General features: G+C 42.4%; 1 protein-coding gene across 1 annotated transcript; it reads right to left on the reverse strand.

Moving 5' to 3' along the window:
- Nucleotides 1-2,544: 2,544 nt before the first annotated feature.
- On the reverse strand, nt 2,545-16,771 carry LOC118788853 (sodium/potassium-transporting ATPase subunit beta-1-like). The gene is made up of 6 exons (XM_036545006.1): nt 16,510-16,771; nt 9,107-9,235; nt 5,379-5,534; nt 4,022-4,209; nt 3,633-3,716; nt 2,545-3,410 (listed from the first exon to the last, which is right to left on the reverse strand). The coding sequence occupies exons 1-6, from the start codon at nt 16,604-16,606 to the stop codon at nt 3,150-3,152; spliced, it is 915 nt and encodes a 304-aa protein (XP_036400899.1). The 5' UTR covers nt 16,607-16,771; the 3' UTR covers nt 2,545-3,149.
- Nucleotides 16,772-18,672: the final 1,901 nt, after the last annotated feature.

Raw genomic sequence — 18,672 nt, forward strand, 5'->3', positions numbered from 1 at the left:
TAAATACCACACTAAAGGCAGGCCTGGCCATAGTTTGGGTTAGGACTGGCCACTCACAATCCTTTTAAAGATACATTATATGTTATAAATGGCAAAATGTGATCAATTGAAGACTAAATGTGTCATACACCCACCCAACAGAATATTATGTCAATTCAGCTACATCAGTCAAATTTCACATCTTCTCACAACAGCTAAAGAGTTAAAGCACAGACTCTTTACATGCCCAGAAATCATTTTTCCATTCTACACTTCCATTGACATTACCAGCATTTCTCAACCACATTTGGCATTTCATTAAAACAACCAAATAATACTTCCACTGCTCCTGCCAGTACTCAAAATTCAGCTCCCTTCCAAGTTGTTGAATGCAATTCCTTGCTGCTACAGAACTGGGGCCAGACAGAAAAGTCCATGTGGGTGTTTTGATTGAGGTCATTTTTTTCCCCTCCACATAATCGTTGGGAGTGGGGGGGTGAATTAGGGTGGAGTACTCATTCAGGTGCTAAGAAAACAACATATCCATTACCAAAATAACACAGGCCCAGCTATCCCCATTGTGTGGCAACTTGGGCGTCTAGGAGACACAGTCACAGTCCACTGTGGAGCACAGTTCTTCAGACACTCAGATCATAATGTCACCCATGGTCGACAGCCAACTGGCTAGCTTGCCTTGTGTGGGTCATGAATCGGGAAAGAAAATAAGTGTGCTGGCTAGCAGTTTATTATCACACATACTGTGTGAGATCACATGCGACAGTCTGGATAAGGACATTAACCCCCAGGAGAAGCACAAGTTTAACAATAACTTGATTGTGTTGCACTGATAGTACCTCACTTTCACAATGTGTATCTGGAACATTACGCAAGCTATGCAATTTATGTGACAATCACAGGCAGGACACAAACCTGCAGAGCTGCAAACCCTGCATGCAGCATTACGGTAATGCCAGTGGAATGTAATTCAAACAAACATTTATTTAAAACACTTAAGGATCATGGCAGGACAACCAAAACACAATATAGTCAGGCAACCAAGGGTTCATCATCTCTTTTCTATTTCTATAGTAGATTTAAATGAATGCATCAAATGAACAGTTGATGACATTCATCTTTGCAAATATTCACAATTAGCTGTTCAGATTTGGAAAAAAAAATCCAAGAATTACAATGCTAACATACTACACAGAATCAATTTGAAACCTATTGCCTACCTAATATTCATTTATCAGTTAGTTCACTGCTGATGTAAGATTCTCTTTGCACTAATGTTAGATTAAACTTCCTAAAATTTGCTTTAAACATTTATTTGATAGCAACAATACACTCTTCCCCAAAGCATAATTACATTGACTATACATTTGAAGATCCAAAGAAATTTGCAACTTTGGTAATAATTTTAATGCACAATCCATTGAGAAATTCAGTCAAGAGAATATGGGCTGCAATAAATGTCAGATGTCAAGCCTCAAAGTAAAGATTAGAGGTCCTTAGGGAAGGACCTGTGCATACATGAATAGGCATTGAAAACCTTGAGGAACAAAATGATATGTAAAGTGCCATGGTGTTCCAGCAGCACGTATGAGGACATGCAACGCTTTTCTAGCAAAGCGGTTACACCAAAGGACCCCCCATTTTCCTTACACTGTAAGGAAATTAAACTGGTGTCTGCAAGGAGCTCATTCATAAACCATCTGATCTGCCACCATGATGCTGGGGGGGGGGGTTAAAACAAACTGTTCATAACATTTCAATTATGTTCTATTTGAACATATTGTGCGTACAGCAAACGAGAGCGGATGCTTCGAGTGGCCTCCTCATAATTTTAAAATTACAGGTGTTCATTTTAATACATATGCAAATAAAATGACGGACAATGCTGGGTAGGTTCTCAATTTTATTTTCGTTTAAGTCTTACCCGGATTAAGATGACTAGTAGGCGGACTCCTGATAAGTTTACTGATGTTCAACATTGACTTTTGCACTTTCAACACCAACAAAATATCCTATTACATGGGGTACTGAATTGCTTTTGATAAGATTCTACCAACCTTTGACCGGTGACTTTGGTATTGTATTTATACATTACACTTTTTCCTGCAGACAAAAAAAAAAAATGTACGACTGCATAAATATAAAATTTTTTCACCATGAAAATGGCTAAAACATTCATTAGAAAGTTACATCACATCATGTGATGCCTCCAGCAAAACAACTGTATTTAAAAAGCACTGAGTTAGCACGATTACCAGGGAGGTAACTGTCTTCCAGGCTGAACACAAAAAATTCTACATTATACTGAAGCATAAAAGGAAGCAAAAGCCTCAAAAAAACAAAAAAAAAAAAACAAAAAAACAAAAACAAACAAACAAAAAAAAAGAGTAATAAACCCCTTCTCACATTTAAAAGTGATTTAAAAAAAGGGATGTAAAAATCGATACTCCCCACAATCAGACATAAAAAGACACACAAGTACGGTAAAGACTTCCACGGAGTGCAGCCATAATTTTCCACACAAGGACCTGGGTGGGGGTGGGGGTGGAGGTGCAGGTGCAGGTGGGGGAGGGGAGGGGGGGGGTCTGGGGATAATAAAGAGCGTACCATGCCAGTATTTTCAGTTAGTAAGAATACATATATACACCTTGGACCGCTAAAGCTTGCTCACATAAGAAAACAGAAAAATTACAACATGGCTTGAAAAGGACCATTGTATGCGACTACTGTACTGTACACTCCAAAAATATATATAAAACCACACAAGGCAGCAATACTTAGGGGACAGAAACACTGCTCGCTACATGTCAGTAGTGGAATTATAACTTACAGTAGTAAATGAACATGTCCCATGGCTCATGGAGTATTCTCAATTACAGCAGAATAAATACATTATGCTATTGCTACTCTTTCCATCATTTACATTCTAACCCTAGATATATGCCTGGAAAGCTAGTGTGAAGCGTACAGGTTAAGTGTAGGTCCCGCATGTCATGAGAATTTTTGTTCAAGATGAGCTGCGCATTACTCAATTTCTCTTTGTCTGAAGTATTTTTTTTCTGTTTCTTTTGAAATGGAAGGGTGGCTTGTGGTTGGTGGGTGGGTAGGTGGGGTAGAGGGGAGGGACAGAGAAAGTGCTATTTCCATAGCTGAGGTCATGAGTCCTTGACAGTGATTTTGATGTCGAAGCGTCCCTGGTAACGGTCCTTGTCGCTGTACTGAATGTTCTGTCCAAAGACTTTGCACTCAATACGGAGTTCGGTGTTCACTGTGAGGTTGACAAACTGGACAGCCACCAGGGGCTGCAGGTACTGTGGCTGGAGCAGTTTGCCATAATAGGGGTAGTACTGCAGGGGGAAGCCCTGGCCGATGCCATAGTACCTCACTTCTCCGACCTTCCCAGCATCCTCTTCTCTCTGTGCAAGGTTTAGGAAATTTAAGACCATGGATTCTCACCACACTTCCCCCCATGCAGACACATTCAGGCAACAAATTCAATTAAAAGCTAGAAAAAAATAGTATACACAGTATCTTTATGTAGTACTCCAAATGATTTTGTTGTGTTTGTAACAAAATGACTAGACAGAGTTCATCCACAGAATGTGGTTGGAGGTTAAGGCTGAGCCATTCCATCGTACCTTGTTAGTGCAGTATATGGGCATCACGTTGGTGATGTCTTTGGACCTGGCTTCTTCTGGCAGGGTTTCATTGGAGGCAGGAGGCTAGAGACAAATTTTGAGACAGTGAACACAACTGTTGCATGCTTAGAACAAGCCAGCTTTTTTTTCCTGGATTGCAGATGGTAAAGACTGGGCACGGTAGAATATATCAGGGGATCTATCAGGCTCCCTATGCCACATGCTCACAACTGGAGCATGCTGGGAAGTCTGGGACACGGTGAGAGCAATTTATGGGAATTCTGCGTCACATGCGACAGTCATGTACAGCGTAGACTTTGCGTTTTCTCGTTAATGTCTCATCGCTACAATTCCACGATGTGGAGATGCTCGGGCTAGAGCAGCCTTACCCGTGGTCTGAAGTTGACGATCCTGTTGAGCTTGACGATCAAGCAGGGCTTCCCTTCCTTGAAGCCAAAGAATGGGTCGTCCAGGCCTGAGCAGGCTTCCAGCCAAGCCCTCTTGAAGCGGCAGGCCATCCTGACTCCCACATCACCGCTGTCCAAGTCTCCCCTGTTTATGTACTCCCCAGGGGTTTCTGACGAATGCAGGAACACACACACACATACGGGTCTTTAATGAGCATCAGTGACCACAGTCTCCCCCCGATGTGGGACCCCACAACAGATTCAGTCCTTAGGTCATCAGTATCAACTTGTTTGCATTCACATTTTGAAAAGCAATGCAAATTTTTCTTCTTTACAGCTAAGGACGAAACTTTTAAAAAGGGGCTAGGAAAGACTGCTTTGGTATGTTAACTAGTTATGTAATGCCAAAATAGTGGCCCCAATAGGCTCAAAGCGACTCTTACTACTACTACTGCCCCACAGCCTGTTGTAATAATCAAAACAACAGCAACAACTAATATTCATTTAAATGCCATGATACAACACAACTTTGATGAAGGATCAGCACTTAGCACCACCACTTTTAATTAAATACAATCTTTTAACTGAATACAAGAGTTCAGTGTTATTTTCACCAAACTTTTTTTTTGAAAAAGTGCCTTTGAGCATAAAAATAAAAACAGGAACAGCAGAAGTAAGTGCAGGCAAACGCATCAAAGATTAGGCAACCAAAACATTGTTAAATCGGAAAATACTGATATCCAATACAATAAGAAAAGACTGCAACGCTTAATTTAAAGCAGCCAGCTTGACAGAATTGCCACAGCATGCTTACTAACAGGATTTCTGGTATTTGGACTGTGGCCTGAAGGAATGAGTGAGGACCAGGCACGGTTCCCCAAACAAAAACAAGGAGTGGAATTCAACAGTGCATTCTGGGACCTGCGCTGTTTTGTAACACCTCCAAGTGTGGCATGACTACGGCACAAATGGACAGTTCATTATTTTTCTGTAGCTACTTTTATTGCCCTTGCATTTTATCACTTTCATGCATGACGAGCACTGACGAGCAATACATTAATGAAAAAGTTTCATCATCAATTCAGACGCAGGCAAAACGAGGGGCTGAGACGGACTGGATGGACTGTTCTTGTCATTATAATTCTCTTATGCACTTCTGAAGACCCAGCCCTGCTGTAACACAGAGCCCACAGGCTATTGGACAAAGAGCAGTGTGAAACCCTAACGCTCAGGCAGCAAGGCAGACTCCGCCTTCTCCTGATAGACGATGCACTCGACATGCACCCCTTCACAAACACCAACACCCCAGTACCGTCAAAGGAGGGCAAAGGCAACTCACCTCCACATTCCTCGTACTTTGTTGGGTCCTCCTGCTTACTGTCGTTGTACATTTCCAGGAAGTCGCTCATGGCTTTGGTGTACTTCGAGAAAGAATTAGCGTCATTCTTGTTGAAGGCCATCTCTGATTTTTCCGAGCGGGGGGTGTGGGATAAACCTGAGAACAAGGGAGGGTTTGTAATTACAAAAATAAATAAATAAATTTACACAGGAACACAAATACTACACTGTTGAAGTTTCTGTTGTTAGCCATCTTATAACTGCAGTTTTGCTGGAAACATGAATAATGTGTGACTTTAGATGCTGGCAAAAACTTCTTTCCTTACCTGAGGAGGGGGGACAGGTTTAGGAGCAACATGGCTCAAATGAATAAACATTCTCGAAATGAATCCATTCTATCCACTCAGAGTTAAGATAAAAATCTCATAAAACTATAGGGAAATGCCAGTTTGTTCTCATCCTGACACAACCACAACATCTGGCAGTTCTCCATGCAGCTAGACATGTGGGAAAACACTAATCACCTATGGCAAAAGCAGTGCCATGGAGGTTTGCTTCTGCAAACCACCTTGTGTATTCAAAGTGGCAGTAATTTTCCACAGACACAACAGCATGCGGATAGGACTGAGCCAAGTGACATATGAAGGTCACGAGCAGGGAGGACTGGGGGGGGCGTGGGGTGGGGGGCGGAGACATTTCATTGTGACATAGCTTGTAGGAGGGGAAAGGCAGGGGAAAAAAATGACTGTTCCCTTTGTCTCTCTTACACACGCGCGCACACACACACACACACACACACACACACACACACACACACAATTTCACTCCTATTCAGCTTTCTCTTGAATAAAAACTTGTGTTTCATTTTGTTTTCTCTAACACTGAAACAGAATGCAAACCCACAAATCAGGTTTGAAGACAAACATTTTGGTAATGTTTCAGTGAGGGTTTTTTTTTTTTACTATTATTATTATTTTAGGTAGAGGCTCCCACAGTATTTGACTGATATAGTGCCAGTCTGGGCTTGTGAAACTCCCATGGCTCATGTTCCCCCCCCAAACAGTGGAAACTTTTAACAGAGAGTGTGAGAGGCGGGGCTTGGAGCACGTGCCAGTTCCTTCCTTTATTAAAGCCACCAATGGAAACAGCTCTTCAGCACAGTTCTCTCCACAGCAGCTGCCCGCATGGTTTCCCCGGTAGCAGGCAGACAGGCAGGCAGGCAGGCGACGGCCTACCTTTACAGGGCTTCACAGCACATGGCCAGAGCAGGCCCTTCACACACAGGTCAGAGGGGTTACACTCTGCCACTGGTAGACGCATAAAAAATAAGATTAAGGTGGCAAAATAAAAACCACACAGATGTATGCAAATTTAGAAATGTACTCATCAGCTATAATGAAACAATTTGGTCATTGAAGAGGAGAGGAAAACCTCTGTAAAAATTGCTTTCAAACCAGAGTCATGCACGGGAACAGTCACAGAGATCCAACAGCTGTGAGTGGACTGCCACACCGTATGTGTAAACAGACACGAAGGAGTTGGATAATAAGATACATGCACTCAACATTCAGCAATGTAAAAACAACACTGCATTTGTCAAAAAGAAAATACAGCCTTGGTGCCTCTGCCATTCTCCAAATGTAGCTGACTGACATTAGCTTTTGGTTACTACCCTGCAGTATTTTATTATCTACCTCATAAGAAGTAAATAAAAGCAGAAGACATGATCTCCAACTACTATGTACTGTAACAATAATCAACACACCAACAAGATATTTATGCTCAGTTTAGCTAATGCCTACAACTGAGTTTACATTTGGAAAGGCACCGCATACAAAGTTAAAACAAGAAAAATCAAATGAACCTAGAGGTAACCATTCTCAACTGTTCAATCAATAGTGAACAGTAAAGGGTAATTTTAGCTACCTAGCTAGCTTAGATAAAATCCACATCCACATTCAATACCACTGCTGAGTCCTAATTTGGGGTCACTTTGGGTCCATTTTATAACCCGAATCAATGTCACACCACGTACACACACCACTGCAATTCCAACAAACTGCACTTTCATTTTGTATTGGGAGGAATGCCTATGTTGGCATGCATTTAGTGAATCATGTTCATGACTGAATAAATTGACGTCAACTCACAATGATGTAGCGACTCACATTAGCAAATTAAGCCAGACGTTCTTACATGAATTGGATTCATGTGTGCAGTGTGCAGACCTGGCCCTACCGCACCTGTTTTTAACTTAAACATTTTTTTGGCATGAGACAAACTTTACAATGACACAAATATGCCATTTTAGCTAAGGCCTTCGCTAAAAGGAGAGACCATTCCTGTGAATCCACACAAACTAAACAATGGGCCAATCTCAAAATGTGTGCAACATTCTCATAGTCAATTCACTCTAAATGTGTACATTTTTCATGGTAAGTGTAGCTAAACTTTAGCAATAACGTTTCCCAAATGAATGCACATATTAGGAAATGAAAAAGTAATTTAACTGAATGTGGAAACTGATGGTCAAGCCATGTACTGTACATCTCAGGTCACTTCTCTCTAAAGTCTAAGAGAATGAGTCATGATGGAAAGATGTTTATGTTGTACACAACGTGCATGAGCAACATCTGTGACATCAGATTCCATTCAACAAATTCAGCTGTACAACAGCAATGAAATCACAACACAGAGTTGACACTTGTTTGATGTTATGCTTGACCTTGTCCACACAATACAGGAGACTTGAAGGTCCAACCAGTAGGTACAACCAGTCTGAACTACTCACAGACCAGTGGGAAACATCAGCATGTATCAATAAAATTCAAATTGGTTGGTTGGGAGTGGGTTGGACTGGTTTGATTAAAGGCTTCATGGGTTTGACCACTAACAAATGTCCCAAGTTCAATGATTTTGACATCGGTATATGATCCATCAGTATAAACACCCTTCCCAACAAAGGCCAGGACAAGCAATGCAGGACTTGACAGCAGTGTCATTCTAAATTAAACTAATGAAATGGCTGAAGGGTGACCTCCTTCAGAAGGATGAGCAGATAGCTAAATATGTTAAGCCAATGAGGAACTTGCTGTGTAGTAGCAGCTTACTGGACCAAGATCCAAGATGTATTATTACTCTCCTTTATGCGACCCAATTTGGAATAAATCCTACATCAGGCTCCTTTCACCTCTTCCACAGAAGCACTGAACTAAGGTGAAGGCAATCCTCCGATACACTCATACGCAGCCATCTTTTTCAAGTCGCACAGTGCACCACAGTGCAGTAGGCACCAAATGGAGGACTGGTGCAACTCCGCTGACGTCATCTGAGCAACTCGCAGGCAGGAGGAATGAGATGAGGAAACCCTGGGTGATGTACCCATCATGGGCTTTAAGAATACATCAATAGAACCTTCTGAATGCGACCATGCGACTGCTCTGTACCAGTCAGTACAAATAGAATTCCTGTGCCCACAGCTGGAAGCATGCCATTCAGCTACCTACAAGTTTATTACAGCCTTGCAAAGATCCCTGTAAATAGCTTGTGTTATAATTCACACACTCTACCACTATAAAAAGGTGAAGAGGGAAAACTTCAGACCAGAAACTACCATATCCCTGTGCTCCCTCTCACCCTCCCCACACACAGACACACACACAGACACACACACAGACACACACACAGCCCCTGGCATGTGCCGCGGAGCACTCAGCAGCGTGTCCTTACCTGGAGGGGCCACTCTGTCCTGGTACGTGGGTTTATAGTTGCTGAGGGTGAGCAGCATGGCCTGGATGGTGCCGATGAAAATCCCAGCCAGGCAGCCGTAGAAGATCACGTAGAACAGGAGGATCTTCACTGCAGAGGGAGGAAGGAACAGGGCTCGATTACACAGCTGCTGGCGGCCATGTTGTTCAACCACTGTGCAGTAAATGTGCCATCATGTAGTAAAAGGAGGTCATGTTTGGGGGGGGAGGGGGGTGTAAAGAGCACAACGGTGTCACATTTCCTGCCAGTCAGACACACTGAGGCCTTTTTTGTGGAAATTTCCCTCCCCCTCCTGAACTCAGAAAACCCAATAAATCCACTTACAGTTGGGGACAAATGGGAGTGTTGCACATGGCCAACTGATTCATCCCACTGAAACAGGCAAACAAATACAACATGGGAACCTACCCAAAGTCAAGAGAGAAAGGGGGCAACTTTGAACTGTAGTAAGAATTGAAAATTGAACATTTATCAATTTTACAGCTGCTGCCAAGCTTAGGAGTGCTTACTCAGTACCCAACAATGGAACAAAAAAAAACAACCACACCCTACAGAACACCACCTCGATATGTTCCTGCCCTCAGGTGTGCGTTTTCATCTCGGTCTTTAGGCGGGCTTCAATGCTGACAACTGGGTTACATTCAAAACCGTTTGTTTCATACTTAGCACAGAGCTATAATCAGGGCAAAATAGACACAGTATATTATGAAGCAGAAAACCTGCCATTCTCAGTCATTCTGAGATTCTCCAGATGTTCACCATTAGAGTCTCTTTCAGGAAGCGAGCCTTCAGTTATTGGATAACTAATAAGATATGAAAACGGGGCCCCCAAAAGGTGTTTGATGCAGGTGGCTTGAGCTACCGGTCAGACTCGTAATGTCAACTGTAGAATAGAAAAAGGCCCTGGTTTCCAGTTAGGCAACACAACAATGTTCCTGCCACTGATGGCTTACACATTCACTGGTATTCTAGGTCTTGGCATCCACAACTAATTTGGTTTTCAAAACACCCCACTTAACATGCGCATCCAAGTTTACAGTAACAACCCTCAAACCTACCTTCTAAACTGATAAATATAAACAAAATATTTGCAAGTGCCCTATACCTATGACAACACAGTAAAATTGCTGTAAAGCACAGTAAAACTTATCAATTATCACATCTCATGAGACATGGGGTGCACTTTCACACATTGATTACAACAAAAGCAAACAAGAGGGGCACAAGTTGGCCAGCTTTCAAAATAAAGACTTCTGTCTGTAGTACCCTGCTGTATACCAAGTGTCATCTCACTCTGCTCTCAGTGTAAGTAAAAAAAAAAAATCCTGTCAATATAAAGGCATGTCTACACTGGCTTAAAGCCAACTTTGTCTCCCTTCACCAACCTTCATGTTACAGGGGAGGGGGTGGAGTCACGGTGTACATTTCTATCAGCGGTGTCGTCATAAAATCCGACCCCTGCAACCGCATCGATCGAGCTGGCAAAAGGTCCCCGCACCCTGGGCTCCAACTCCACTGGCTGCCCCAACCTCCAGGTCCAAGCTGACACACATGCTGCAGTTCTACCAACTCGCTTTGACTGCCTTTCATCAGCACCTGTAGCGAGCTGGAGGAGCTCAAAATGAATGGTAAAGTCTGACGGCATGTCAAAAGACAACAGGTTAGACTGATCCCAGGAGGTAGGCGGTAGGTGTGTTCACCCTGTGCAAAATCCTATAGCCACAAGGCCCTATTCAAATTACTTCCGACTAAGCTGCAGCATTGTTCTCTGGTCTCCCGAAATTGTATCGTTTTTAAATCACGCCCCGGGATTCATCTTTCTGAAGCTCCACATGCCACTCACTGCAGTCTGACTGTTGGGGCATCAAAAGCCGAAACTTTGAATTCATCCCTCCAGATATTAGTGATCGACCTCACAGATGTGCCACGCAGTCTGGCTCATTTGCTTACAAACAAATGAGATGCATGCAGCACAGCAGGTTTCACTCCAAAGATGCTCCGGGGCATAAAACAAACACAGGAGGGTGAGACTCGGTTGGTTGTGATACAAACCTTTTCGCTTGGCCACATCGGAATGCAGCGCACTTGGCTAAGACAATGGTGGAATTGGGTTGCTGTTAGCAACTCTTCTCAATGGCCCCTGTGGACAGGGATCTGTCAAAAAATAAGCTGCGCCTCCTTACTTTACCATGTTAGCTGTGTGGGATATCAGGTGTCTAAATCTTCCAAACCATCCCTCTCAGAGATAAAGAACCAATACCAAACAAACAGTACAACTGCTAACAAGCAAGCCATCAACCTAGGTCCTGATCACATGTTAGCAGATGGCTAGCCAAGTGGAAAAAATGCCATTTTAATATTCTCCTGCATAGTAGCTTTAGACAGAAAGTAGTTCTCTTCCTGCGTTTTACCATGTTCATTCATTTGAAGCAAGCATGTGGGCAGAGCAGTCTTCCGTGTAAATAAAATGCTTGCAAAGGTTGTTCTTCCTCTTTCGAAATACTGAATAATGCCACCATCTGGCAAGAAAATACCCTTCGTTTACTCTAATGCATTTTCTATTGGCGAGAGATGACACAATTTACTTTCCCCAGGGCTAGACAGCTCCCTACTTTGCTGGTTCCATAAACAAGCCAACCTGTGCAAAACGTAGTCCTGGAAATACAAAGCGCTAGGCAGCCAACCTGCTCACCTGCTCCAACCCACTCTGAACCCTACCTCACCTACAGCTGGCCATAAGCCCTTTTAACATGGATGCTCTCCAACTTGACTGATGGAAGCAAGCCATTACGCTGGTCTTTCCCACCTTCCCCTCAGTTAACACAACCAGCCCCAAAGAAATGTACACTAATCTGCCCCACAAACGTGTGTAGTAAATGTATCCCACCATTGCAGTGTGGGATACTACAGCAATGGTTCAGCGTTACTGTAGCTGCAATAGGATGGCCTGTCAGAGCCACAGTCCTAGTGCTTAACTCACATGCAGAATGCAGCCTCACAAACAAAATTCTTTGCTCACATCCTAAGCAATTCCCTTCAAAATGGCACCGAGACAAGAGGTTGAGGGTGTCCCAATCTGGGAAAGTGACTTGTACTCGCTCTTGGTAGTCCCCTTTGACGGCATGCAAGTCCATGTACCCTTCACGTTGATCTGATATTCCAGGAGTGCTTTCACTGCATACCACTGGGTGCACGACACCTCGTCTGTGGTTATAAACTCATAAAATTCAACTGCAGAAGTACTCAAAAACTCCCATTTTTAAACATTTACCATAGATTTGTACAGGGTTCACTGCATGAATGAACATTTCTAATGTTTAATCGAGAGAGTGGTTATTGGGAAGAGTGACCCAAGTGCATTTTAATTATAAGAAATAAATTGCGACAAACAGATTTGCGGCTGGATTTCAAGGCTCAAACTAATCAGAATCACTTTGATATCTGGTTGTCAGGGACAATTTGTATAGCACTAGAAAACCAACACAACGCCAGATTTACAGTGACTACCTTCTCCTACAACATACAATCTACACTGACTTCAATCAAATAGCATTTAAACTGTCACATTGCTAAAAGTGGAAAATTGTAAATTAACAGTAGCGGGAGTTTTACCTTATGGTAATGTTTTACTTCAAAAGTACCATCATCTTTTTTTCATTGTTTTTCTTCCACATCCTTACTTCCTACAGACTGCTTTAAAGTTAACACTGTGTTGTCCCCCAATACCCCCAAAGGTACTTCTAAACAATGGGGAGGGTTGTGTGGGAGAGGGCACACACAGTAATCCACTTTCAGATGTGTTCATCTACCAAGAAGTACCTTGGTCCAATGTGCTGTTAATAGACTCAGATGAGAACTTAAAGTGTTTGTGATATGATAGCAGGAAGAGTAATTGTATTTAAGTGTCTGAAGGTATTAACAAGTAAGCCTAAATACAATGTCTGAGTTAGGGATGGTAAGATTCACCGATTCGCATCGGTGCACCGGCATAAAAGTTCACGATGCGATTGCCCCGATGATGCGATTGCCCCGAAGTGTACCGGATACAATTTGGGATGAACTCGGGACGGATCGTTTGTAACATTTACATTACATTTATTCATCTGGGAGACGCTTTTCTCCAAAGCGACTTACAAGTGAGGCACAACACAACACAAACGAAAAACCACACAGAGTCACAATATTAGAAGTACTGCATGACAAAGTTCCAAAGGTTGGCCAGGCGTGGTACCACTAACCGCTAACATCTTTGCATCGATAAAATCCGATTTATTTATATATAATTATTAGTAGGGGCCCTATGCCTTTACCATTTAGAAATGTGACCAATAATTTGTGTCCAATAATTTTATATTTAGATCGATTCCTCCTCTCTAAACTGTTTCTCAAGCGCTCACTCTCATCTCCACTGCTGTCAGTGGCCAATTCTCGTCAAGTCTCTCGGCCAAGACTCGCACGAGTTGGAGGCATATCCGGGCGAGTCACGGTTTATCATGGAGGAGGAGGAGCTACACGTTCCACCGAATTGCTATAAATCAAATGTTTGGCGATACTTCGGATTTTAATGGCACGTTTTTAGTTAATTTATAATTTGGTATCCGCTTAAGATGAACCAAAGAAATAAAATCAAACTATCTGTACCATACTGAATTGCAGCCTCGTATCGCGTTGAGTCAAATCGTGTCGAATCGCACTGCATCACGAAAGGAGTGAATCATATCGTATCGCATTAGTAGTTGCTTCATATGCATCTTTAATGTATCGGATTGTTGGCAATGCATTGCGATGTGTATCGCATTGGCCTCAGTGATGGAGATGCACATCCCTAGTCTGGGTGAGACTAAACGCACTGTAAAGTTTATGACAAACATTGCTATGAATCTGTTTCCAGATACTGCCACTGTTTCTAGTGTTTCCTTCTGGGGGAAGGGGATGGTGTGTGTGCGTTTTCATGTGTGTGTGGGGCGGGGGGTATGCTTTTGGTCAGTCACGAACCAGTGTATTTATGTGACAATGCATTAAATATTGACTTACTTTCCTTGTTCACTTCACTTCAGGAATCAACTCAAATGCATCCAAATATTTAACATCTGCGATACTGGTAATACTCAATTTTGATCAAATAAGAAGCTGAAAGAAATATGGGGGACGAATTTGCATTTTATTCTGACCAGCACTGACATGTTCTTCTTCCCCGGTCATTTCTGGTATTTGTAGAATACTACAAAAACAGATCAATGCCAATTAAAATCAGTTTTCCAACACAGGCATAAGCCAAAACCAACAATTGAAATTCTCGGCCTGTAATTGGCCAATCAGAGACTATTGTCGTGTGTCACTCCACGCTCCCCCCTTCCTTCCATCGCGGCCGGAGCTCCTCCCCATTACATAACAGGAGATGAGCGACGGCTCTGGCGGACTGATGGTTGTAAACCAACCACTGCCGTTGTTTTTAGGGAAAAAGGCACACATTTTATGGCAGGTTCCGTGTGGGTACAGCAAATGTACATAACGCAACGAGGAATAGTCACAGGTACATTTTTGTGAACTTTATCTTGGAGGCTAGGTATCCAGTCGTAGCTGAGGTTCACGCTCGAGACTGCTTTAGTATATGTCGTCCTAAATGTAAACGCAACGGCAGGTAATCCCTTTTCCCGATATTACATTCGTATTGCCGGAAGGTCACCTTAAAAATCAGGTGAAAAAAAACTACAAGCTATTGATCAACAGCACAGATCGGAGTCTAAAAGAGACCCTTGTATCTCATCTGAACTGAAATCGCGTACGTAGTATGCCATACCACGTGCTAATGCAACATGTAGAACTCGAACTAAAGCACGATACATCTGAGCGCTCGCAAACCAGACGAATCGGCCGAATTCTTCGCGTAGCAGATCCGGTTTCACTTTCACACTGAAAGCCCAAAACGTGACTTACGGGTACTCAAAACGGCATGCGTTTGATCTAATGTGCTCCTTTACGTGTTTACGAAAGAAGTAATAAGTGGTAAAGTGGCATCAAGTGGGCGTTTTAAAAGACCTGTTAAACGACGAGTGCGTTGTTCCAAACCACATTTGCCAAGCTTCTGCAATCGACGCGTGACATCAGCACTGCCAAGTGTCTTACCAGCAATTTATTTTAACCTTACAATTTCACAATCCAAGAATCCGACAGCGCCTATCAATTACGACTGAGATCGTGTTGTCTTTATGCAATCCAGGATAACTGTACACGTCCAGATAACGTCTACAAAGCGCTAGAGTAAACTTTATTCAAGGTAGGCCAGAGAGACAGACCGAACATAAGGCTCGTCCTCGTCTGTAGCAAGGGGTAGCCAGTTAGCTTGTAAAAAATGCTCAGAGAAACTATAAATGCAGCTGATCTGGGGCGACAAAAATGCACAAATACAATCAAGGTGACATTGAAGAAAGATGATGTGCCTGGTTATCCTTGGATACAGGGAGAGAAACGCCGGTTAATCAATTCCCATTGACCGGCTACATTTACACCAGATCCCTTTCAACAGTCATAGACTGGTATGTACAATGTCCTCTCGTGGATCCAAATGAACAGGCCAAATCACCTTGACTCACCTTGGACTGTGATGCATTTTTAACCCTTTACTTTTAGAGTGGGAGCCAGTCTCAACGATCAACATTAACTATCCACAGTTCACCGTTTTAGCATTTTATTCTGGTAACACAACCAACCCAACATCAACTCAGTCCTTTTCACATCCTCTGCGTTCTGTACGCAAAATGAGGGTAAAACCGGCCAAGCCGGACTGTGTAAGGAAATCTTCAGCGACCCCCCCCCCCCCCCCCAAAAAAAAAAAAAAAAAATACACGACAGCCACTGATCACAACCAATGTCCTTCAAAATGACCTCTTTCACACAAAACGCCAATCCAAACAGTTGCACACAGGGCTGAAAAATTGCATTCGACCAGTTACAACTGCAGCTTTAAGTGTCTAGCAACAGTAGCCTGTATTATTTTATCGTGCTAATCTCATATTACCATGCATTTCATAGGTAGTTTGTCATCACTTATGGCCTGCAGCCCATTTTCATAACTTCATATTATTTTCGCACGTTTTTAATAAATGCTAAGCGATAAAGTTACGGGAATATATTTTAACAACTCAATATGTGCGATTTAATTTGCTCGAAAAAAGAAAGAAAACTGCTGCCTGATCAAACAGGTGCTGTATTTCCTCGCCAGGAAACGAGGACAGGAAATACAATGATCTCTCGTCTTTACCGAAAGACAACCACAGAATCGTGTTACCCATGTAAGTCGCAAACGCTGCTAAGCAAATGGGCAGTTAAATTGGATCACTATTATGGACAAAGAGTATACTTACACCAACTGCCTCCGGTACGTCCTAACAATTCTTTCTTTTCCGAATTCCAAAGAAACTTCTTCCAACCACCATCACCATCTTTATTTGCAGCGGGCATTTTCGTGTATGTTTTAGTTCCCTTTTCAGTAGAGTTTGTTCCTGGTTTAAGTGGCCTCAGGTACAATGTTGAGAGCAAGCCCTTTTTGCTCCAAATTTAAAAAGGACAGTATTGTACCCGGCTTGCTGGAACGTACCCCACACAATATATCCCCCTCCGAACAGGACTCCGCCCGCAAACTGTTTTAATAAGTTACCTTTCAATGTGGGAGGACCGAAACTGACAAATCACAAACACGTATTCTTTTGCGTAACGCATTCGTGTGTAGTAGGAAAAAAGAACGCTCCGCCCGCGTCGGCCGGGCTGTGGTAACTCGGAGTCGTCTAACCATACCCAATTCAATGGTTGGAACGGAATTAATTCAACATTTTTGATCCATTTTACAATAACCTCAAAATGCAAGGACGCAATTTGCTCTCATAACAGAAGATGTAATTTTGCAAATTCTTTAAAGTATACCTGATAAAAACGCCCCCCCCCTAAAAACAAAACAAAACAAAACATTCAAACCACCTAAAATATTGTGCAAACTTAAAAAAAGCAATGTTTTGCTTTTCGCACAATAGCCGGATGGAGAGGGGAAAAAAATAAGCGTGAGGCTTCATTCAATGTTTTAGTAGGCTGCATTCTGTTACACCAAACTAGCATTTCAAGCTAATTCATGGCATATTTCAATTAATATCGATTTCAGTTGCTGTCATTTTCCCCTTTTACATGATAGGAACGGTAATTGGTTGTTTTTTTTCCAAGATCAACACGTGCAGGAAGGTGAAATACAAAGCGTACACTTTTACGCCTGAACTAGCGGACGGATCTGCGCGTTATACAGAGCCCTTTATTATCACGTGACAAGCACCGCGAGTCCAGGGCGTGTCTCCGGACTTCAGCAAGTAATTCAAGGAGGCTATTGCTCAAGAGCGATTGTCATTCAAAACAACGACGTCGGAAAGCAACCAGCTTTTAGGGCTGAATAAATCCGTGTGCATTTGTACCCGTTTTTTATTCTCTATATGTTAATCTGACCGGTTCACTCATTGTGAAAGGTAGCATGCAGGCGCTGGTGGACCTAATCTATTCGATCTCCTTTTTCAGGGTGTGCCAGAACAAACCTGTATCAGATTCGGAACAGTTTCAAAAACCTTAAAAAAAAAAAGCACCTGGGAACAAATGTCGTTATGCTTGTCTGCACCTCCACCTGAACTCAGTGGGTCTCCATGCTCCTCACCTGGGCAGGTGTACCTGAATGACAGGTAATGCAGATAGGATAGGTAGTGAAATCCCACTTGTCCCTTCCTGTTTGTGTGCGTGTGCTACACACAGCACAGCCTCACTGACGTAAACTAGCCTGCATCACACTCATTCAGCTAAAGGCCTCCACTGGAAAAGGGTTCCTATATCATTCTGTCTAAGTGCGGCACTCCCCTTCACAGTGGTGCACAATACAAGGCTCTGGCAGTAAAATGGGGGCCATTTATAATCCTGCTCAGAGCAAAAACACAGATGAAGACACCAGGATAAAATGTGATTGGAACTCCAGCTGCAAAATAAATTAATTTTCTTAGGACAGTTGTCCCTTGAGATGGTCAATAGCAAATGTAATACACATAAATATTATATTAGATATTATTTACATTAATTACATTCACATCAAAGTGACAAAACAATAGACAAAATAATGGAAACACCAAATGAAAAATTAATTGTGATTTATTTTGAAGGAACTAAATCACAAATTAAAAAGGAGTCTACACATATTTATTATTAATGTCACTACTATTTACAAATATGTTTCTACTGTAAAAGGCATTTTTAAAGCAGCATGAGAGGTCTAACAGATGTTGAAAGAGGTCAGATAGTTGGTGCCTGCATTGCAGACCTGTGCGTCATTCACAGAAATGGCAAAATTATTTAATGTGTCAAGAATCATTATGGCATATGCCAAACAAGGACAAACAGCACCAGGAAGCAGTTGCTAGTCAAAGCTCACTCACTGACAGATATAGAGTTGTCACTAAAGACCAACAACAGCCTCAAAAATTACCGCTGAACTGAACCTCTGTGATCCA

The sequence above is a fragment of the Megalops cyprinoides genome, chromosome 14 (genome assembly GCF_013368585.1).
Source record: "Megalops cyprinoides isolate fMegCyp1 chromosome 14, fMegCyp1.pri, whole genome shotgun sequence".
Classification (NCBI taxonomy): Eukaryota; Metazoa; Chordata; class Actinopteri; order Elopiformes; family Megalopidae; genus Megalops; species Megalops cyprinoides.